At 36.1% G+C, this 24453-nt stretch overlaps 1 protein-coding gene across 1 annotated transcript in view; it reads left to right on the top strand.

The window, feature by feature from the left end:
- The window catches only part of CNTN1 (contactin 1), a 169265-nt gene extending 145177 nt beyond the window's left edge, over positions 1–24088 (top strand). The window contains exon 23 of the mRNA XM_068971443.1: positions 23961–24088. Coding sequence (XP_068827544.1) covers positions 23961–24088 — 128 coding nt within the window. The remainder of the gene's footprint in view (positions 1–23960) is intronic.
- Positions 24089–24453: the final 365 nt, after the last annotated feature.

Here is a 24453-nt window from a genome sequence, read left to right as displayed (position 1 = left end):
CAAGTATCTGTTAATTTCGTGGCTGCAGTTACCGTCTGCAGTGATTTTGGAGACCCAAAAATAAAGTCTGTCACTGTTTCCATTGTTTCTCCATCTACTTGCCATGAACTAATGGCACCAGATGCCATTTTAGTTTTCGGAATATTGAGTTTTAAGCTAACTTTTTAACTCTTCTCTTTTACTTTCATCAAGAGGCTCTTTAGTTTCTCTTCACTTTCTGCCATAAGGGTGGTGTCATCTGCATATTTGAGGTTATTGATGTTTCTCCAAACAATCTTGATTCCAGCTTGTACTTTATCCAGTCCAGCATGTCTCATGATGGATTCTGCATGTAAGTTAAATAAGCAGGGTAACAATATACAGCCTTGGTGTACTCCTTTCCCGATTTGGAACCAGTCTGTTGTTCCATGTCCAGTTCTTACTGTTGCTTCTTGACCTGCATACAGATTTCTCAGGAGGCAGGTTTGGTATTCCCATCTCTTTAAGAATTTTCCACAGTTTGTTGTGATCCACATAGTCAAAGGCCTTGGCATAGTTAATAAAGCAGAAGTAGATGTATTTTTGGAACTCTCTTGCTTTTTCAATGATCCAAAGTGTGTAGGCAATTTGATCACTGGTTCCTCTGGCTTTTCTAAATCCAGCTTGAACATCTGGAAGTTCATGGTTCACGTACTGTTGAAGCCTGGCTTGGAGAATTTTGAGCATTTCTTTGCTAACATGTGAAATGAGTGTAATTGTGAGGTAGTTTGAGCATTCTTGGCATTGCCTTTCTTTGGGATTGGTATGAAAACTCACCTTTTCCAGTCCTGTGGCCACTGCTGAGGTTTCCAAATTTGCTGGCATATTGAGTGCAGCACTTTCACAGCGTCATCTTTCAGGATTTGAAATAGCTCAACTGGAATTCTATCACCTCCACTACCTTTGTTTGTAGTGATGCTTCCTAAGGCCCACTTGACTTCACATTCCAGGATGTCTGGCTCTAGGTGAGTGATCATACCATCATGGTTATCTGGGTCATGAAGATCATTTTTGTATAGTTCTGTGTATTCTTGCCACCTCTTCTTAATATCTCCTGCTTCTGTTAGGTCCATACCATTTCTGTCCTTTATTGTGCCCATCTTTGCATGAAATATTCCCTTGGTATCTCTAATTTTCTTGAAGATATCCCTAGTTTCCCATTCTATTGTTGCATTGATCACTGAGGAAGGCTTTCTTATCTCTCCTTGATATTCTTTGGAATTCTGCATTCAGATGAGTATATGTTTCCTTCTGTCCTTTGCCTTTTGCTTCTCTTCTTTTCACAGCTATTTGTAAGGCCTCCTCAGACAACCATTTTGCCTCCAGTGAAAATAATTTTTTCCTCTGATAAAATTTACTCTCAAAACATTCCATATTTGTGTAACATATTTGCTCTGCAGAGCACTGATTCATTCAATGGACATCTACTGAACACCTGCAATATGTCAGGCTATCGCTAGGTTACTGGTTACAACAACTGGCAAGCCCTTCTGAAGCTTGCATGCAGCAACATGGATAGACTTGTAGATTATCGTACTAAGTAAAGTAATTCAGACAAAGAAAGACAAATGTCTTATGATATTACTTATATGTGGATTCTAAAATATGATACAAGTGAACTTATTTACAAAACATAAAAAGACCTGCAAACATAGAAAACAAACTTATGGTTACCAAAGGGGAAAGGGAATGAGGAAGGAATAAATTAGAAGTTTGGGATTAACAGATAGACACTACTTATATGTAACACAGATAAACAAGGACTTACTGTATAGCGCTGGGAACTATATATTCAATATCTTACAATAAACTATAATGGAAAAGAATATAAAACATGTATGTTTGTACATATACATACACATAACTGAATCACTTTATTGTATACCAGAAACTAATACAACATTGTAAATCAATTTATAAAAATAAGGACACTAGTAGATATCAGGAAAATAAAGCACTAAGCCAAATAATAATGTTTATCTAGATATATATTTATTAAGGCCTGTAAGAAAAAAAAAACAAGCTAATATAGAGAATAAAAGAAGTAAAACTGATTTAAATAAGATGAGCATATTAAGTCTCCTTTAAATAGGAGATGTTTAGGCTGAAGCCTAAAAAGGAACTAGACAGACCACACAAATGAGGCTAAGAGTCACAGGGACAAGGAAGGAGCATGACATGTTCAAGAAGCTGAGAAACCAGCGTGACTATTACATAGAGGAAGGGGATGAACTGGAGATATTAGGAGGGGCAAAGCCATAAACGGCCATGATTCCATCTCAGACTCATACTCTTCTCCTCTCATTCTAATTCTGTCCCTCTTCCTATCCTTAAAGGTTTTTGTCAGAAGTTTGTACTTTATTCTATGTTCAGTGGGAAAATATTGATGAGCCTTTACAAGATGAGTGATGCAGTCTGCTTTAAGATCATCTTTGCTATAGGGCTGAAAATAGTTAAAGTGGAACAAAAGAGGAATTGGTGGGGCTGGTGAGAAAATAGCAAGTTTGAAATCCAATCATTACAAGCAGATTCTCCTTCAGAAAGAATTGATATATAAGACAGTTTAATTTTTTTATTTCTCTGAGATGTAAAGCAAATTGCAAGACATTTTCTAGGATAAATGACTAAAGAAGACATTATATACAATTCAGAGGATGAAATGTACATTTTAGAATGTTTTTAATAAAAATTTTCAGGTGGAATATTAAAGTTAGAGATATTAATAAAAATATAAAGAATTCATAAGCTTGCTGGAAGAAAATGTCCATCTCATCTTGTTCAGCTCCTTCCCAAGGTTTGGAATTCCCTGCAGGACATTGATGGTTTATGCTCTCTCAGCATCAGCTGAAACACTGTTAGTGATGAGGACGAAATTCACCCATTTTACAAGCAGTCTTGTAATTATCAAAAGTTTTAATCAACAGATTATAAATGTCAATCAGTTCTATAATGATTGAATTAGTTTCCAAAAAAATTAAACTCACAGGATCAAACTATATATTGCTACAAAATTGTTTCTTTTCTCTTCTGAAAGTGAAAGATGGTACAGATTTAGGGGAAAAAATAAAAAACATCTCTGGATATTTTAATCAAGTATTTAATTAGAGTCTTAGAAAACAAAACCTTTTATCAAAACTGTGATAATGAATATCTCTGGCTTTAAGAAAAGTAGCTAAAAGGAACCCACTTGGTGGTCCTGTTCAGTTCAGTTTAATCACTCAATCATGCCTGACTCTTTGCTACCACATGGACTGCAGCACACCAGGCTTCCCTGTCCAACACTAACATCCAGAGCTTGCTTAAACTCATGTCCATCAAGTGCCATCCAACTACTTCATCCTCTGTCGTCCCCTTCTTCTCATGCCTTCAGTCTTTCCCAGCATGAGGATCTTTTCCAATGAGTCAGTTCTTTACATCAGGTGACCAAAGTATCGGAGTTTCAACTTCAGCATCAGTCCTTGCAATGAATATTCAGGACTGATCTCCTTTAGGATTGACTGGTTGGATCTCCTTGCAGTCCAAGGGACTCTCAAGAGTCTTCTCCAATACCACAGTCCTTCTTTATGGTGCAACTCTCACATCCATACATGAAAACTGGAAAAACCATAGCTTTGATTAGATGGACCTTTGTTGGCAAAGTAATGTCTCTGCTTTTTAATATGCTGTTTAGGTTCTTCACAACTTTTCTTCCAAAGAGCAAGAGTCTTTTAATTTCATGGCTGCAGTTACCATCGGTAGTGATTTTGGAGCCCAAGAAAATAAAGTCTGTCACTGTTTTCATTGTTTTCCTTCTATTTGCCATGAACTGAAGGGACTGGATGCCATGATCTTAGTTTTCTGAATATTGAGTTTTAAGCCAAATTTTTCACTCTTCTCTTTCACACTCATCAAGAGGCTATTTAGTTTCTGTTCACTTTCTGCCATAAGAGTGGTGTCATCTGCATATTTGAGGTTATTGATATTTCTCCTGGCAGTCTTGTATCCAGCTTGTAGTTCATCCAGTCTGGCATTTCACATGAGGTACTATGCATATAAGTTAAATAAGCAGGGTAACAAAATACAGCCTTGACGTTCTCCTTTCCCAATTTGAAACAAGTCCATTGTTCCATATCTGATTCTAACTGTTCCTTCTTGACCTGCATACAGGCTTCTTAGGAGGAAGGTAAAGTGGTTTGGTATTCCCGTCTCTTTAAGAGTTTCCCACAATTTGTTGTGATCTTCACAGTTAAAGGCTTAAGTGTAGTCAATAAAGCAGAAGTAGATGTTTTTCTGGAACTCTCTTGCTTTTTTGATGACCCAACTGATGTTGGCATTTTGATCTTTGGTTCCTCTGCCTTTTCTAAATCCATCTTGAACATCTGGAAATTCTTGATTCATGTACTATTGAAGCTTAGCTAGGAGAATTTTGAGCAGTACTTTGCTAGCATGTGAGATGAGTGTAATTGCGTGGTAGTTTGAGCATTCTTTGACACTGCCTTTCTTTAGGATTGGAATGAAAACTGACCTTTTTGAATCCTATGGCCACTGCTGAGTTTTCCAAATTTGCTGGCATATTGAGTGCAGCACTTTCACAGCATCATCTTTTTTGATTTGACATAGCTCAGTCGGAATTCCATCACCTCCACTAGCTTTGTTCATAGTAATACTTCCTAAAGGCCACTTGACATCATACCTCTGAATGTCTGGCTCTAGTTGAGTGACCACACCATCATGGTTATCCCAGTCCTTATGTTAAATATGTTTTTTTAGAAATGTTAAATTAAATTTAAAAAAGAAAATAAATATGTTTTAATTTTAAAATGCTTTCATGGTATAGAAATTTATATTATTGAATCCATTAAAATTACAGGATAAGAAAACCTGCACATATTGAAATTATATCTGAAAATATCTAAAAGGGAGATTTACCCGAGATATGGAAAATAATGATTAATATCACTTGATCACTAAGGTTCAGAAATAACAATATGGCTACCATATTTAGTCATTCCCATATTTTGTTTTTCAGTATTATGATAATATCATAATGGAAATAATTGTATACAGACCCTTTTTAATTATTTTAATTATTTTTTTAATTTCCTAGAAAAGATTCCCAGAAGCGGAAATACAGGATTAAAGGGGAGGATCTTTCAAAGACTTGGTAGCCCCTGCTTGACAATTGTCAGATTGCTACCCAAATAGTAATGCCCACATTTCATTAAAGTTTCATTTCTTCATTAAAGAAGTTTTTTATATAAATTTATTTATTTTAAATTTCTGACTAGCATTTTGCTATTCAAAAATTTTATAAATTAAGCAAAGTTATTATTTTGTAATTTTTATCATTTGCTACCTAGATGATTAATATGTTTAATAGCTACTTATTGTATCAGTTCTTCTTAATTCTATTATGGTTCATTTACTATTAATAACTTACTTTAAATTTTTATAACCAGTTTATCAAGATTTTAAACATTTTCATGCCATATTTGTAGCAAATATTTTTCAAATTCAGTCACTCAGTCTTGTCTGACTCTTTGCAACCCCGTGGACCAACACCAACATCCAGAGTTTGCTCAAACTCATGTCCATCGAGTTGGTGATGCCATCCAACCATCTCATCCTCTGCCGTCCCCTTCTTCTCATGCCTTCAATCTTTCCCAGCATCAGGGTCTTTTCCAATGAGTCAGTTTTTCACATCAGGTGACCAAAGCATTGGAGTTTCAGCTTCAACATCAGTCCTTCCAATGAATATTCAGGACTGATTTCCTTTAGGATGGACTGGTTGGATCTCCTTGCAGTCCAAGGGACTCTGAAGAGTCTTCTCCAACACCACATTTCAAAAGCATCAATTATTTGGTGCTCAGCTTTCTTTACAGTTCTACTCTCATCTCCATACATGACTACTGGAAAAACCTTTGACTACACAGACCTTTGTATTTAAATATTATTGACACTAGATTGGTTTTTAGTTTTAAACAAAATGATTAATTTCTATTATAAAAATTCTCAAATATTTAGTGCACATGAACAAGAAGTAATAGAATAATATATGTAGGTCCGTTTATGTGAAATTCAGAAAGAATATAATAAAGCAATTTTTTAAAAGGTATATATGTAAAACTTCCCCCAAAAGAGATTGATTAGCACAAAATTCAGCACAGTGTGCCAAAGGGCAATCAAGAAGAGGTTTATAGAATGGTGACAATGCTATTTATTTGCCTGCTGATAGGTATACAGACTTTTTTTGCTTTTTCTAAATAGCATTAAAAATATTAATTTACATAATTTATTTCAAAGTTGTAAAAGTTAAAAGAGTTTTGGCACAGCTGAAGATTATTGAATTTGGTATTTATAGGTCTGTATTAGTTAATTGACTTCCCTGGTGGCTCAGACGGTAAAGCCTCTGTCTACAATGCAGGAGACCCAGGTTCGAGCCCTGGGTTTGGAAGATTCCCTGGAGAAGGAAATGGCAATCCACTCCAGTACTATTGCCTGGAAAATCCCATGGACAGAGGAGCCTGACAGGCTGCAGTCTATGGGATCGCAAAGAGTCGGACATGACTGAGCGACTTTATTTCACTTCCTTAATTAATTAGGGCTGCCATAACAAAGTACCACAGACTGAGTGACTTAAACAACAGAAATGTATTTTCTTTCAACTCTGGATACTAGAAGTCTGAGGTGAAAGTGTTGACAGGTCTGACTTCTTTGGAGTCCTCTCTATTTGGCTTGTAGATGGCGATCTTCCCTGTCTTCATGGGTCTTTCTTCTGTATATATCTGTGTCCTAAATTCCCTTTCTTATAATAATACCAATTATATTAGACAAGACCCCACCCTTATAACATAACCCTGTTTTGACTTAATTACCTCTTTAAGAACTCCGTCTCCAAATATAGTCATATTCTTAGGTACTAGGGATTAAGGCTTCAGCATATGAATTTTTAGTGGTAAAATCCAGTCCATAAAAAAAAAAAAATCACTGGAATTTCAAGAGGAAAGCTTCCATGAGATAGCATGGGTGAAAGTGTTATTTCTCTAAGCAATCTACACAGAACTTATATCCTAAAGAAAGGTGGCAAAAGCAGAAGCAGTTGGGTAAGATGGAAGAGGGTTAAGGCCTATGTTTTCTTATTTATTTATTTATTTTTTTCAATCCCAAACTCCCAGTCTACAACCTCCATTCTCCCCTGGTAACTACAAGTCTGTTTCTGTTTTATAAATAATTTTATTGATAGTATTTTTCTTAAGATTCTGCATATAAATGATATCATCTGATATTTGTTTTTCTCTGTCTGACTTGCTTCCCTTAGTGCAGTAATCTCTAGGTCTATCCATGTTGTTGCAAATAGGCCTTATTCCATTCTTATTAATGTCTGGGTAATATTCCACTGTGTGTGCGTACCACATATTCTTTAGCCATTCATCTGCTGATGGACATTTAGACTGCTTCTGTGTCTTGGCTATTGTAAACAGTGCTGCAGTGAACACGGTGGTACATGCATCCTTTTGATCCATGTTTTTCAATAGGCATGGCAGGAAAAGACTGCTCTGATAGGGTAACAGTGGAAAAAATAATCAAATGAAGTGAGGAAATGATGCATGCAATTAATGGGCTTAGATAGGATAACAGTGAAAAAAATAATAAAAAGAAGTGAGGAAATGGCCCATGCAATTAATGGTCCAGGCAGGAAAAGTATTTCTACAGTAACAATAAAAAGCCTCAAGCAAGAAGGTATACTTGATAGCTCAAGGGCAAGCAAGATCACATGCCTGGGGCTGAGCAAGCTATGGGGCGAGAGGACACAGCAAGTCTGAAGAGTTAGATAGGACCTGAATCATAACTAGATTTATGGATCTTGGTTGAGGACTTTGGAATTTACTCTAAATGTGAGAAGAAACCACTGAAGCATTTTAAGATGTGGACTGACATGATTAGATTCTTATTTTACAAGTTGTATTTTTTCAATTCTTTGGAAAGAGGTAGAAATTTTGTGGATTGTGGAGGAAATCTCTGTCACCATCAGGAAATGAGGGCAGGAAATAGCAGCCTAAAGGTGAGAGTTGAAGCAAGAGATGATGTCAGCTTTGACTGTGTGTGTGTGTGTGTGTGTGTGTGTGTGTGTGTGTGTTAGTCCCTCTGTCATGTCCACCTTTTTGTGACCCCATGGACTGTGGCCTGCCAGGCTCCTCTGTCCAAGGAATTCCCCAGGCAAGAATACTGGAGTGGATTGCCATTTGCTTCTCCAGAGGATCTTCCCAACCCAAGGACTGAACCTGGGTCTCCTGCATTGCAGATGGTGTCCTTACCATCTGAGCCACACTATTTGACTAAAGTGGACACAGTGAAAGAAGTGAGAAATGGCTATACTCAGGATTTATTTGGAAGAAGACCCAACAATATTTTCTGATAAGAGAGAAGGTGAAAGAATTGACATGACTCTTAAGAATTTAGGTTAACCAATGGAATCACCTACTGAAATAGCCAACAGAATATCTACTTCAACAAAACCAATTGCTGAAAATAGATAATTGGATAAAATAATTAGGAGTTCAAATTTTGATATGCTACTTTATGCTATGTCTATTAGACATCTAGGTATATAGATTTTAAAGCAATCATCTAGCCGAACAGAAACTAGCTGAGATCAGATAACAAATTTGTCAGAAAACCAATTGGCACAACTGTAAGTATTTATAGCCCATACCAGCCTGATACAGAAATAGAGATAGCAGAGAGTTGGTGTTGCCCAAAACTGGTGCACTGCATGGTAATAGGAGATCAAAGGAAACAAGGATGTATTACTTCTAGTTAAAGAAAAATTTAAATAGCTGGACAGAGTGTTCATATCTATTAGGATATTTTCAGCTGTCAGAAGCAAACTCTCAACTCAAAATTGCTTGAGAGAGAGGTAGGCTTTCCACCTTTGTGACATCAGTGTCTCAAACATATAATCAAGGACCAGTCACCCCACTCCCCCAGATTTGTCTTTTTGGGAGGTCTCAGGATTAGGTTCATTCTAAAGCTCATCTAAGGCTTCTGTGCTTCCATGATGGCTGCCACAGTGCTAGGAAGTATTTCATACAGACCTTAAGACCTCCAATAAAGAAGAGTTCTGTCTCTTTTGAAACTCTATTTTTAAAATGAAAGCTCTTTCCCAAAAGAACCTCAGAAAACCTTTCCTTATTATCTAGAACTGGGTCACATATATACCTTTAAACTAAAAAAATGGCATTTGCATGATTGCTCACTGTGATAAAATTTACCACAAATCTGGGAATAAAAAACATCTTCCTTGAGGGGAGAACATCTGAACAAAACATGGAAATGTGTTGACAAGGAAGCAAAGAGACCATTTCAACTTTAACTTTTCAAAGTTAACTAACAAGGTAAATATACATGGAAATAGGGAAAGGAAGAAGAGGAAAGTAGGTCAAAGAGCAACTTCATAAAAATGCAGAAGAGAAAGGAAAGTTACAGGAAGGGTAGAAATTTAGCTTCAAAAGCAGAAAATTTAGGCAAGATTAATTTTTTAATTGAAATAAAAAGGAGACTTCACCAACAAGGATCCTGAGACTTAAACAAGGATTTAGTGTGTCAACAAGTAACCAAAGAGTATGTCAATAAACTGAGAGAACTCTAATCCAAAGTCAGTAAACACAAGTTTACTCTCAAAATTATATATGTGGCACTACTGCTCTCAAGGAAACTGACCTAAATCTAATCCCTTATGATTATACAGTGGAAGTGAGAAATAGATTTAAGGGCCTAGATCTGATAGACAGAGTTCCTGATAAACTATGGACAGAGGTTCATGACATTGTACAGGAGACAGGGATCAAGACCATCCCCATGAAAAAGAAATGCAAAAAAGCAAAATGGCTGTCTGGGGAGGCCTTACAAATAGCTATGAAAAGAAGAGAAGCAAAAAGCAAAGGAGAAAATGAAAGATATAAGCATCTGAATGCAGAGTTCAAAGAATAACAAGAAGAGATAAGAAAGCCTTCCTCAACGATCAATGAAAAGAAATAGAGGAAAACAACAGAATGGGAAAGACTAGAGATCTCTTCAAGAAAATTAGAGATACCAAGGGAACATATCATGCAAAGATGGGCTCGATAAAGGACAGAAATGGTATGGGCATAACAGAAGCAGAAGATATTAAGAAGAGGTGTCAAGAATACACAGAACTGTACAAAAAAGATCTCCACGACCCAGATAATCACAGTGGTATGATCACTCACCTAGAGCCAGACATCCTGGAATGTGAAGTCAAGTGGGCCTTAGAAAGCAACACTATGAACAAAGCTAATGGAGGTGATGGAATTGCAGTTGAGCTATTTCAAATCCTAAAAGATGATGCTGTGAAAGTGCTGCCCTCAATATGCCAGCAAATTTGGAAAACCCAGCAGTGGCCACAGGCCTGGAAAGGTCAGTTTTCATTCCAATCCCAAAGAAAGGCAATGCCAAAGAATGCTCAAACTACTGCACAATTGCACTCATCTCACATGCTAGTAAAGTAGTGCTCAAAATTCTCCAAGCCAGGCTTCAGCAATACTTGAACCGTGAACTTCCTGATGTTCAAGCTGGTTTTAGAAAAGGCAGAGGAACCAGAGATCAAATTGCCAACATCTGCTGGATCATGGAAAAAGCAAGAGAGTTCCAGAAAAACATCTACTTCTGCTTTATTGACTATGCCAAAGCCTTTGACTGTGTGGATCACAATAAACAGTGGAAAATTCTGAAAGAGATGAGAATACCAAACCACCTGACTTGCCTCTTGAGAAACCTATATGCAGGCTAGGAAGCAACAGTTAGAACTGGACATGGAACAACAGACTGGTTCCAAATAGGAAAAGGAGTACGTCAAGGCTGTATATTGTCACTCTGCTTATTTAACGTATATGTAGAGTACATCATGAGAAACGCTGGACTGGAAGAAGCACAGGCTGGAATCAAGATTTCTGAGAGAAACATCAATAACCTCAGATATGCAGATAACACCCACCATCATTATGGCAGAAAGTGAAGAAGAACTAAAGAGCCTCTTGATGAAAGTGAATGAGGAGAGTGAAAAAGTGTGAAAAGGGGAAAAAAGAGTGAAAAAGTTGGCTTAAAGCTCAACATTCAGAAAACTAAGATCATGGCATCTGGTCCCATCACTTCATGGCAAATAGATGGGGAAACAGTGGCTGACTTTATTTTGGGGGGCTCCAAAATCACTGCAGATGGTGATTGCAGCCATGAAATTAAAAGACGCTTACTCCTTGGAAGGAAAGTTATGACCAACCTAGACAGTATATTAAAAAGCAGAGACATTACTTTTCCAACAAAGGTTCATCTAGTCAAGGCTATGGTTTTTCTAACAATCATGTATGGATGTGAGAATTGGACTATAAAGTAAACTGAGTGCCAAAGAATTGATGCTTTTAAACTGTGGTGCTGGAGAAGACTCTTGAGAGTCTCTTGGACTGCAAGGAGATCAGTCCTGTGTGTTCATTGCAAGGACTGATGTTGAAGCTGAAACTCCAATACTCTGGCCACCTAATGTGAAAAGCTGGCTCGTTGGAAAAGACCCTGATGCTGGGAAAGATTGAGGGCAGGAGGAGAAAGGGATGACAGAGGATGAGATGGTTGGTTGCATCACCAACTCAATGGACATGATTTTGAGTGGACTCCAGGAGTTGGTGATAGACAGGGAGTCCTGGTATGCTGAGTTTCATGGGGTCTCAAAGAGTTGGACACGATTGAGCAACTGAAATGAACTGAACTGAACCGAAGTAGGTAAATGGGCTTCCCTGGTGGCTTAGATGGTAAAGAATCCACCTGCAATGCAGGAGACCCAGGTTTTGATCCCTGGGTAAGGAAGATCCCCTGGAGAAAGCAATACATTAATCTTGCCTGGAGAATTCCATGGAAAGAGGAGCCTGGTGAGCTGCACTCTCTGGGATCACAAAGAGTCGGACCTGACTGAGCGACTAACCCACGCTTTCAAGTAGGTGAATAGGCATGTTTAAAGGAACAGCTTAAGTCATTACTGTCACAGAAGAGTTATAAATGTCTACTTTGCTTTGCATCTTAGATTAGTTACTCCACCATACTCCAATCTGTGAGACAAACCCTTCTCCTCAAGAGTTGCATTTAGTGAAGTTTCCTAAATTTAGAAAATTATATTAGGAGATTGGAATCTGGAAAGAGTATTGTTGATATAACTAAAACTGGAATCTAGTGTGCAAAGAGATTTCCTTATATAGTAAGTGTTTTCCAAAACAGAGTTGCAAATTAAGGAATTAAACATTTTTAAAGAATATAAGTGCATTGAAGAAGTTGCAAAAAATGAACCAATGGTCCATTCAGAATGGGCTTTTTTTAAATTTTTGAGTATCAGCAAAGCTACAGTCTTAGTAATTACTAATCTGTTTATTTTACCTTGTTTGCATAATACCAAACTTTGTGGAATATAATAAAGTTTCAACAGATATTATGATGGGTCATAATATTATACATCAACAAAGTAATCACAAAATGGATTACCTTGTGCAATGGTTTTTCGTAAATATATAATTTTAATTATTAGTAAACTCAATTTTACATTTTATGAATGTTGATATATTAGTGGCATAAAATATTACATTAAGGTATATATTCTGTACATGCAGATGGGTTGGATATCCTATGATCCTAAGGAGAGAATATTAGGATAAATGTCCTCCTCTCAAATCACTGGATATTACTTCATATTCTCTCTTGACTTAAAAGCAACAAATAATTTAATTAAAATAATTATATTATCTTAAACTGATATATACATCAACCATTAAAATACCATTTTGGAATTAATTTTCCTACAAAAAATTATAGGCTCTGTTGAAATTTGTAACTTTTTTAGAAAGATATAAAGACAATTGTCTGTGGTGAGAAAGAAAGTTGGGTTTTGAATTTTCTCTCCTGAGGTTTGACACTCACTGTAATATAAACTTGAAAACCATTTAGAAAATAAAATGTCATTGTTGAAAATAAAACCCTGAACATTTCTCACTAATAGAACTAGAAAACTTTAATGCTCTGATGAAAGGGATATAGCGCTTAAACTGGAATGTGATATGTCAACATATTAAAATGATACTTTTGATACTACATTAGGGGCCAGCTTTACTAATTGATGAAACAATGTTGAGGTCTCAAAGTACTTCTCCTAGTTGAGTAAGGCTAGAAACCAGATTCCTTGCTAGATTATTCACAGTATGAAAGTAATGTAATGAAGCAAACAATGTTTCAGAGGCAGTTTCTTCAGATACCTTCTGAAAGATGAGCCAAAGAGAAAATAAATCATTTAGAACATATTCCAAGAGTATCCATTTTTCCATCCTGTAGTCTTTCTTCTATAGCCTACCACTCCAAAACAGACACTGAATAATTGACTTTCATCTTTAAAGCCAATCACCATCCTTGGTCACGTGGCCATGAGAAGCTGGTGGAGGGGAGACTGTCGCTGGTTACAGAGGACTCGAGAAGAATCAAGGATACTGTAGGTTACAGAGGCGTAGGTCAACAAGATGCTTAGCGCATAGGTATTGCCTCAAAGTCCAAATATATTAATAGCTGGAAGTGCTGAAATCTTTGGATATCAATGTCTGTGGAGATGATCCTTCTGATATCCTAGCTTCTTAATTTCTCTTTCCTGATGATCTTGCCCTCTGCCTGGCTCAGCCACCCAGCCATGATTACATCTAGACACAGCTTCACAAACTTGAATATGAATTAGAAGTTGAGTAGTTGCTGAAACTTGACTGAGAAAAAATTACATTGTAATTTTTACTAATTTTTAACTAAAATTTATTATTTCTCAAATATGAATTTAAATAACAATTCTGTCACCAGTAACAATCCCAGATGTTCTCATTTAATATTTCACCTGTTACAATATCACTTCTTCAAAAAATATGATATTTATTAGACCATATCCTAGTTTTTTATGTAATGTTATAAGCACACTGAAAGTGAAAGTTGCTAAGTTGTGTCTGACTCTGCAACCCCATGGACCATACAGTCCATATAAGCAAACTACTTACATATTAATAAGCATATACTTGTTTTTCTGATATTTTAAAAATCATTTTAATATAATGTATTTCCTTTTCACTCTATGTATTGTATTTTATGTATATAAAAGCATTATTTTCAGTGTTCTCAGAGATTCACAGAATGCCAAGATCTCTATGACACATAAAGTGATTAAAAATCTGCAAATCCTGACATTACTGATACAAAAGATTAAAATTTTAAGCTTTTATTCTCTGACCACTATTATCTTTCCAATTTATTCCTTCAAATCTCCTTCCAACTCCAGCAGTTCTCCCACTCCCACCCCAGACCTACTGCTGTTTTTTTTTTTTTTCTTGTTTTTTTCCTCTCTCATTCTCAGTTATGTCCTTAAAGAGCTCGGATTCCATAGTTCATAATTAAAACCACTGCCTTATCTGTACCTTGTCTCATTCTTTCTTTATGCTTCTCACATGGTCAAATCCAAATTTTTATTGAACAAAACTTTCTGCATATTTTATGCCTGTATCCAAGCAGAGGTCCATGTGTTGCCACCAGAATCTCCTCTTCAATCACCATCACTAACAATCACCACCTCCCCAGTACTACTACCTGGAGACCCTCAGGTCTAAAGAATAAACACCACTCTGTGTGCCCCATTTTAAGGCTTCATTACTCTCCAAACTTAATTCTTAAACCTTCCTACTGTGCCTCTGGAATTACTGGCAGTCATTGGTAGTGTCCTATAATGTTTGTCTCTTCACTGACTGTTTCCTTCACCTTCTTTATTTATCAGAAACCCCACCTCTTGCTCCCAGTGATGTTTCACCCCCTATAGTCTATTCATATGCCTTGAACACTGGACCCCATGCAGGATAGGTGCTCTTCCTTTCTGTTGTTGCTTCCACTGTACTCTCCTTCTTTCTTGCCCCAAGTTCCCTGCTTAGAACCTCATGTCATCTTCCTCTCTGACTCATTTTATCTTCCTGAGGTTTGCTATGAGTTCCTTGAAGATCTTGATGCCCAGATCAGTCACTGTCTCCAACACTACTTCTCTCCTACATTCTGATGATTTCCATATACATGTCAATGATCCTTATATTACGGTGTCCTCTCAATTCTTTGAAACACGTCCTCCAATTTACATTGTCCTTCCCATGGTTCCTCTTTTACTCTATTGTTTTTGCTTCCTTAATTTCAAATATTCTCATCTGTCTCCTCCACCCGTCTTTCTTCTCACTTTTTCTAGTACTCAGATTTCTGAAAATTTTTGACCCACCGGAAACCACAAACCCTTTATCTTACCACTTTTCCTACATCTCCTACTTTTCTCAGTCTCTACATATCCAACTGAAATCCCACAGTCATAAGTTATCATGACTCCTTAGCATAGACATTGACACCCTTTTACTTCTCTCACTTCATCATACTCACGTGGATAAATTGTGGATTAAATCTAACTGTCCACTTATTCCATACCTACACTTTCACAGCTAACAGTGGCTAGAGAAAAATACCCCAAGTTAAGATTGATTCCACCTTGAATTTATGCTATGTCAAGTGGGCCCACAGTGCTGCCATCCCAACACTCTATCAAATAGCTCTTGTCAAGATCACCAGCGACCTTCATGTTTCCAGTGCAGGAGTGAGTTCTTCTCTCCCACTCCATTTCTTAGCAATGTGAACACTGTTGATCACTTTCTCCTTGCTTTTCTGGGCACCAGTCTAGATTTTCCTCCTCCTTCATAGGATGCTCTTCTCAGTCTTTTGCTGGTTCCTGATTATCCTTCCAGCCTCTAAATTTTAAAATGGGCAAGAGCTCAGTACTTCAATAGCTCTGTCCTTAATCCATAAGCAATCTTATTGTGTCAAGGCTATAAATGCTAAAAACTCTCAAATATATATCTCTGATTTATCCAACTGTCTAACTGCTATCTCCTCTTGGATACCTAAGTTAAACTTTTCTTTCTTTGCTTTTCTTACATGTTTGCCTGTCTCAACAATGCATCTCCTGGAAATCACCTTTGACTTCCTTTTTCCTCTTATATGTTAGTTTCATTTCATCAAGAAATCCTATTGGTTTTAGCACTAAATTTTTCCAGAAATCTCTACCTTTGCTGCCATCATCATGGTGCAGGCTTCATGCTTTCTCCCCAGGATTATAGATTAGTTATCTAACAGTTTTCTCTGCTTTGTGCTTAGCTACAAACCTATAATTCATTCTCAGCAGAATGACCACAGGGATCATTTAAAACTATATCAGGTCTCATCTGTGCAAAAGCTTCCAATGACTTCCCACCTTTTCAGAAATATATCATATTCATATTTATTATTTGTCAACCATGGTTATTACCATCAACACTTTAATTCATAAAACAAATTATTTCTGTGAGATTTTAAATTGGCTTTCTAATATTTTATGAATTTGAAAATTTGATTCCTCTAATCAAGATGCCTATCATATTCCTGTATATTTGTATATATTTTTTATTATTTATATAGCATGATCATTTAACATAGGTATATTCTATGCTTTACATGTAGAATGGGAACAATAGTGTCTACCTTTTATGTGAGTAATAAATGATGAGCAAATTATTACCTTCTATTATTGTGAATAGTAAATGATGAATATGTTCTTATTCACTATTATTGTGACTAATGAATGAATAAATTAAAACTAGTCTTCATGTACCTTACGTCTTTGCCACCCAATTCCAAACAGAAGAATAATTGGGAGAGATAATAGTCTATATCAGTGTTTCTCAATCTTTTTCACTGTTGTCTCTCTAATAAGCCTTTTTACACAGTTTTTTTTTTCCCTTAGCAGCTGTTGCTGTTCATGAAATTTTAATACTATAGAAACACTGCATATCTGTTTATGTACTGTACTCTTCTTTTTATTGTTTGAAATTTTTCTCAGGTGAGGCTGAACCTAGAGAAGTGAACACAATAGGCCAGGCCAATAAATGAATACTTAAAATATCTGATACTTAATATTAAATCAGTATTTTAAAAATTTCTATATATAGTTTAACAGAGAAGATGAGATCTCATTAGAGGAAAGAAATGAAAGAAGTCCACTTCTGTTTAAATGTCTAGAAAATTTTATCTCCTTAGGACACCCTCTGCTTCACACACATACATACACAAAAAATTGATACAGTTAAATAAATCCATTCTGCTCTGTATGCAGCTTAGATATTACTTATTGGGGCACTTTTAATAGAAACTTGTTCTCCACACAAACACACTCTAAATAAGTTATCAATATATTCCTTCAACACAGTACTCTCCTTTTGAAAATCTAGGGGTGATAGGAAGGGGAGAAGAAAATCAACACTTCCGGTAAATATGCCTTCTTAGTTTGGTGCATTTCCAGTACTGAATAGCATCCTTTACCCCAGGTACTGCCCAGCTAGCCTATCCCTTAACTAGCATCACTTCTCTGGTATAAGGACTAGAAATAGGACACTTTTCTTGAGCACAGTACTTGCTTGTATCTTTAAGATAATGAACTTAATGACTGAGCTACTTCTCTATTTGCATTCCCTGGCCAGAACCCCGGCTTGCTCCTTGGAAAAAAAACTTTGACCAATTTAGACAGCATATTAAAAAGCACAGACATTACTTCGCCAACAAAGATCTGTCTAGTCAAAGCTATGGTTTTTTCAGTAATCATGTATGATGTGAGATCTGGACTATAAAGAAAGCTGAGCACCAAAGAATTGATGCTTTTGAACTACGGTTTTGAAGAAGACTCTTGAGAGTCCCTTGGACTGCAAAGAGATCTAACCAATCCATCCTAAAGGAGATCAGTTCTGAATATTCATTGGAAGGACTGATGCTGAAGCTGAAATTCCAATACTTTAGCCACCTGATGTGAAGAACTGACTGATTTGAAAAAACCCTGATGCTGGGAAAGATTGAATGCAGGAGGAGAAAGGGACAACAGAAGATAAGATAGTTGAATGGCATCACTGACTTGATGGACATGAATTTAACTAAGCTCTGGGAGTTGGTGATGGACAGGGAAGCCTGGCGTGCTGCAGTCCATGGGGTCGCAAAAAGTCGGAGGTGACTGAGCAACTGAACCAAACTGAAAGTCTTCCCTGGTGGCTCAGCAGTATAGAATCCACCTGTAATGCAGGAGATGCTGGTTTGTTCCCTGGATCAGGAAGATTCCCTGGAAGAGGGCATCTCAACCCATTTCAATATTCTTGCCTGGAGAATTCCATGGACTGAGGAGCCTGGCTGGGCTTAGGGTCACAAAGAGTCAGACATTACTGAAGCGACTGAGCATGCATGTACACTTAAGGTCATAAACAATGTATTCTAAAATGTGAGAAATTATGAAATCTAAAGAAAAAATGCTAATAATGAGGAAAAATGGACACCATTTTAAATTGCTTGTATTATTAATATAATAATTTTTGTGGTCAGTGGAGACCTGGCACATGGGATTCTTAAATTTCAAAGAGACTGTAAACCAAGGAGCAATTCCAAACATAAACAAGTTTAAAAGTAAAAAAGATTGGAAGCATAAAAAAATACCATCACATTAAAAATATATAGACATAATTCTTATATAGTCATAATTTTAATATTCTTATGAATAATATATAGTCAAATTCTTATATTCTTCCAAGTACCTCAAGTAATTTAGTACCATTATGCATTCTGAGGTTTTTGAGAAATCTTTAGTTTTTATAAATGAAAAGATGTTCTTTCTTTTTATACTGTCACCATAAGAGATTCCCTAATCTTCCAAACTGGGCTTCCCCAGTGGCTCAGCAGTAAAGAATACACCTATAATACAGAAGATACAGGTATGATCAGGGGTGGGGAAGATGCCCTGCAGAAGGATATGGCAACACACTCCAGTATTCTTGTCTGGGAATACCTTGGACGGAGGAGCCTGGTGGGCTACCGTCCATGGGGTGGCAAAATTTGGACAGAACTTAACAAGTAAACAACAGCAACAACAACACTCCAGACATATAAATATACTGACACAGGTGCCTGAAATCCAACATGAATTTAATGTAAAGAATGAAGTACTGCACAGATAAGTTTTTTGGCTTCTGTCTCATATGCTTTCACTGAATACATTTTTCTGTTGGTAACATTGAGTTGGTCGTTTATTAGATTGCTCATTTCCGAGGAAGCCTAATTATTTTTTGATTTTGTACATAACTTTTCCCTTTATTTGGATATTTTCGACTGTTGAACACATATTTTTACAGTTCTCTGAAGCCACATATTATTTTGTTAGGATTAAAAAAATTGTCTTTATCAAAAAATTTTAGCTGATTATTGACATATTAACTTAAGATATATTAAAATAATATTCCAAAAGAGATACTATCTTATATTTGTTCAGTTATTACACTTTTGTTGAACGTTGGGTTCAGTTAAAAAATGGGAAGATCATTTAACATAAAATTTTCTTATTCCGATTTAAAAAACTTTTTTTTGCCCATTCATCAATTAAATATAATTTATCACTAAATTTAGAACCTCATTACTCTATTGTCTTATAATTTTCTTTTTTCTAGAAATAGTTTCTATTAATTATAGTCACAACTATTAATTATATTCAGATAATTTGGTTTAAAAATTAGTATTTTATGTCACATAAAATGGCTCAACTGGTAAAGAATCTGCCTGCAATGTGGGAGACCTGGGTTCAATCCTTGGATTGGGAAGATCCCCTGGAGAAAGGAACAGCTACCCACTCCAGTATTCTGGCCTGGAGAATTCCATGGACTGTATAGTCCATGGGATGGCAAAGAGTTGGGCATGACTGACAGACTTTCACTTTCACAAAAGAAATTTTAAAACTATTCTATATCTGAATTTCTTAAAAATAGTTCCCTAACTTGGAGATGGGGAAATTTACATTGTTTTCAAAGAAACTAAAATGAAAACAAGGATGCTTTTTATTATTAGATGATCATATGGAATTATATTTTTAAATATTTTTGTTATTCTTTCTGGATGAATGTTTATTTTACTAAAATTTGAGATTAATACTATAAGTAATAAATAATGCTAAGAATTACAGCATTGATATAAGAAAGAAAAATAAGCTATATATTTTTCAGGCAATATTAAATTCATTATTTTAAGTATTTCCTAGGGCATGTTTTATTATAAACATTTCTCTGTAAATTAGAGATTGTTGTCAGTTCTTGATATCCATTACGTCAGATGTATGAGGCAAGTTTAGCTAGAAAAAAGATGGAAAATCACAGTGAGAATGTGATTAGACAGGTTTTGCTTTGGCAAGGAACAAAATAATATGTCTTCTTACTTTAAATTTGAACAAATTTCTTATCTTTAAAATTAAACTATTATATAGGCAAAAGTACTTACCAGAGTGTATAACAATTACTCAGTAATTTTATTTAATCTTTAGCAGTCACCATTGAACACAACAATCCAGCACATGAATAGTGTGCTTTACAGGAAAATATTAATTTTTACTTACTAAATGAACTAAATATATTCATATACAAGTATATTTATATTTAGAGATTAAGTCTAAGGATGAATTTGTGCAAATTTGATAAATTCCTATTTATGCATATTCATTTTAAAATGTGATGTCTCATGACATTTTAAAATGAATATGTTACACCAGTATATTTTTTATATAAATATGCTATGTGGTCAGTGAAAAGTATATCCTCTGTGGCTTATACTCACCCATTTTTAAATGGATTTCCCTGGTGGCTCAGAGGTGAAAGCATCTGCCTGCAGTGTGGGAGACCTGGGTTTAATCCCTAGGTCGGGAAGATCCCCTGGAGAAGGAAATGGCAACCCACTCCAGTATTCTTGCCTAGAGAATCCCATGGACAGAGGAGCCTGGTGGGCTGCAGTCCATGGGGTTGCAAAGAGTTGGACACATGACTTCACTTTCACTTTCACTTTCTTTTTAAGTAGGTAGCATGCAACATTCCAGGTTTTAAAACTAAAGGTTACTCATTATTCCAACTAAGACATTTTTGCTGTGACTCTTTTCCTAGGTTAAAAACTTCTCTGACATTGAACAACTATATTTGAAATACAGTCTAACAGACTGTATATTTATATTACATTTATGTTAAAAAAGATCATGATAAACTGTCTCCTTAAATTTTAAGGCATTTGCTTGCTTTTATTATTTTGGAGTGTTCTATGGACTAATTACGGAAGTTAATATTGCTTAGGGGATTTATTAGAACTTTAAATTAAATTAGATGATAATAAAGCCATGGCTTAGCATAAAACTTTATTTCCTTCTGAATATCAAGGATTATTTTTCATTAGATTTTTTTAGTATGCATTTCTTGGTAAATATTTTATTATCACAAAGGGCATTTGCGAAGCACATACATATATTTTGTCCCATTTCTTCTTTCTAAGCTTGTGTCTCTTTTCCTCCCAGAAACTCCTTTTGCACCATCACCTGCAGCTTCCCACTCTCGGCTCCCATGGTGTCTTAGATATTCTGAGTGCAACAGTACAGCTTGGTTGACTTGTAGTTCGGCTGTGATCTCCAGGGGGCAGAATGGCTGTTTCTGCACTAGCACTAGGCAGAAGAGTAGTAGGTTCTCATTTTGTGTAAATTGAACTCATGAAAACTTACAAACGCTATCTTTTTAAACAAGCAGAATTGATTAGGTTAAATTTTAATCACACCCAGATGTCTACTGCTTACTTAGCTAAAATATCCAGTAACTCTATCTACAAAGTAGATCATGCCTGTGTAACTTTCTCAGCAGTGACTTACTTCTCTGTCTTCTCAGCTTCTAGTTACAGCCTAGGGTCTCCTCACTTCTGTACCAGGCCCGGATTCAAGTTTTTCCAACTTTGGAAATCCAGAGTGGTTAAATTGTAGTCAGAACAATGTGTTCCTTCCTGACTTGTCTTGAATGGTTTCCTAAATCTTAGCTGTTACTTAGCAAATGCCCTTCAGTTTGGACTTGGCCCAGTGTCTTTTCCTTCCTGAGTCCAGTAAAAACATTTTGCGGAATGTGATCTGCAGAGACCACAGATGAGTGGCAATCTCTTCTTTGACAAATGGAGCAGATCAGGAAAAGAACTTTCTAGTAATTGCAGTAGGAATAGCTACCGACTGAAGTATTTCTTTATAATTGTAATGCACTTTCTGTACCTTTAATTGTTGTAAGACTCAAGTAGATAAATGTAGCTATTCTCATTTGACTGATGAAATAACTGAGATCAGAGAGTTTAAGTAATTTGCCCCAAATCACATTGTTGTTAAAGTGAAAGGCCAGGGTTCAGATAATTTAGATTTTCTACATGTGTTCTTGGTCTCTATATTACGTCCAGAGGAGGTTAATTTCATGTGACAATTTTTAACAAGAACCTGATCCTGGGAAATGGAGTGGTACAGTGGAGGAAAAACGAAGACACACAGAAATATCTAGGTCATTCCATAAGTAATTCTTCATTGCAGAACGAGTAGTAAATACCAGAGAAAGAAGTGAGATTTCCAGCAGCCAAATCCAAACCATATTTTGTTAATTATACAGAAAGCACCTTCACAGTCTCTACCATTATCTAATGAGACAGCATCTAAATAATCATTGAAGAAGTAAATAAACTCAGATTGCTTTAATTATTTAGATTCCATGTGGAAATTCATTTGATTTAAAGGTAAAATTCTTAAAGCACAAATTATGCAAATTAAAATATCTAAATATGTTCCTTTAAAGAAACAGTCTTCTCTTCCTGGTCCAAGATTATATTCTAGACATATTCACAACTTAAACACTATTCAAAACACTATAGAAAGCAAGAAAGATATTAAGTGACACAAGAATCTCACAACTTCATTAGGAGAACCATCACAAGAGGAAAAAGCAGTAAAGTTTTAGTGTGGAGCTAAATTATATTGGTGAATTCTATTACATTTTTAATCCAAATTATAAAATAGTGCTAACAGTCATCTGACTAGCAGTTATTTTCAGAAAATGGACTATCAGTGAAAGACCTTGTTTGTACATTTTTAGCCCTTTATTGCATATAGGTTAAATGGGATGATTGCTTGATTTTGTGTCTACAAACAGATGGATATTTTATAGGGAAACTAATCTGTTATACTACATCTTCTCAGGAACGGTCTTTCTCAGATATGTCTAGAGAGAGAGATCTTTGGTAGAACTACAGCGGTGGGGGAGGGGCGGTCTAAAGCAGGACCATTAGTGTAACGCATTCAACAAAAATGTACCGAGCATAAAATGTCTATTAGGTAGGACTTGGTCCCTAGAAGTTGGAAGATGAATAAGAACATGGTCTCTATTCTTAAAGAACCATAAATTCTTAGAAAAATAAGATAGGTGAGAAAATAATTTGCAGCACAGAGTGTTGTAGAAGCAAGCTCTGCTCTGTGCTTAGTTGCTCAGTCCTGTCTGACTCTTTGCAGACAGGAGGCTTGATAATCTCTACCCATGGACTGTAGCCCACCAGATTTCTCTGTCCATGGGCATTCTGCAGGCAAGAACACTGGAGTGGGTTGCCAGGGGATCTTCCCAACCTGGGGATCGAATCCTGTTCTCCGCATTGCATGTGGATTATTTACTGTCTGAGCCACCAGCAGATACCTAGGAGGAAATAATTAAATTCATGCACAATTACTTAAAAGAATGATACTTTGATGACTCTTTTATGATCAGTGAGTGTTTTCCAGGTGTAAAAGGAGGTAAAATAGCACTTCAGTTTGAGGAAACAAGTGTTAACTCTGAGCACACATAAAAACATAAAAATGCCATCTCATTTAGTGTATCTTTAAGGAGGATTCCAAAAGTAGAGGAAGGTAAATATAGTTAGACTATAGGTTACAGACAGATTGAAAAGGAGGTAGATTGCTTTTTTTCATCTGTTTACTTTTTCTTGTGTTTAAGTAAGAGGTGATGAAGTCCTGGATAATTATGGCAGACTGTGGAGAGAGACAGTGGAGCAGAGAAATTCTAGAGCTCTCTTAGAGATGGAATCAAGTATACATGGTGACCAAGATGGTGTATGCAAATGAAAGAGAAAAGCACTTTGAAAATGATTCTGTGTTTTTCATTCTGAGTAATTAAAAATGAATGGCAAACGACTAACTGAGCTAAGTAATTCAGAAGGATGCAAAAAGACTAATGACAGAACAGATAATGTAGAGAATGAGAGAGGTGGTGCTCCTATGTGGAATCTAGCATGGAAAAGCCAGGGAAAGGAGGTGGGACACTCCAGGTGAAATAAATATCAAAGCAAATTAGTAGACTCAAACTTCTTTCAAGATTTTATAATATTTCTCTTAATATCTTGACAGTTATGTTATTTTGGTGGTGGTTTAGTCACTAAGTCACATCCAACTCTTGAGATGCCATAGACAGAGGAGCCTGACAGGCTACA

This window comes from Capricornis sumatraensis, chromosome 4, assembly GCF_032405125.1.
Source record: "Capricornis sumatraensis isolate serow.1 chromosome 4, serow.2, whole genome shotgun sequence".
NCBI classification, from domain to species: domain Eukaryota; kingdom Metazoa; phylum Chordata; class Mammalia; order Artiodactyla; family Bovidae; genus Capricornis; species Capricornis sumatraensis.
Note: the sequence above shows the minus strand (reverse complement) of the source record. Positions and strands in the feature narration are given on the sequence as shown.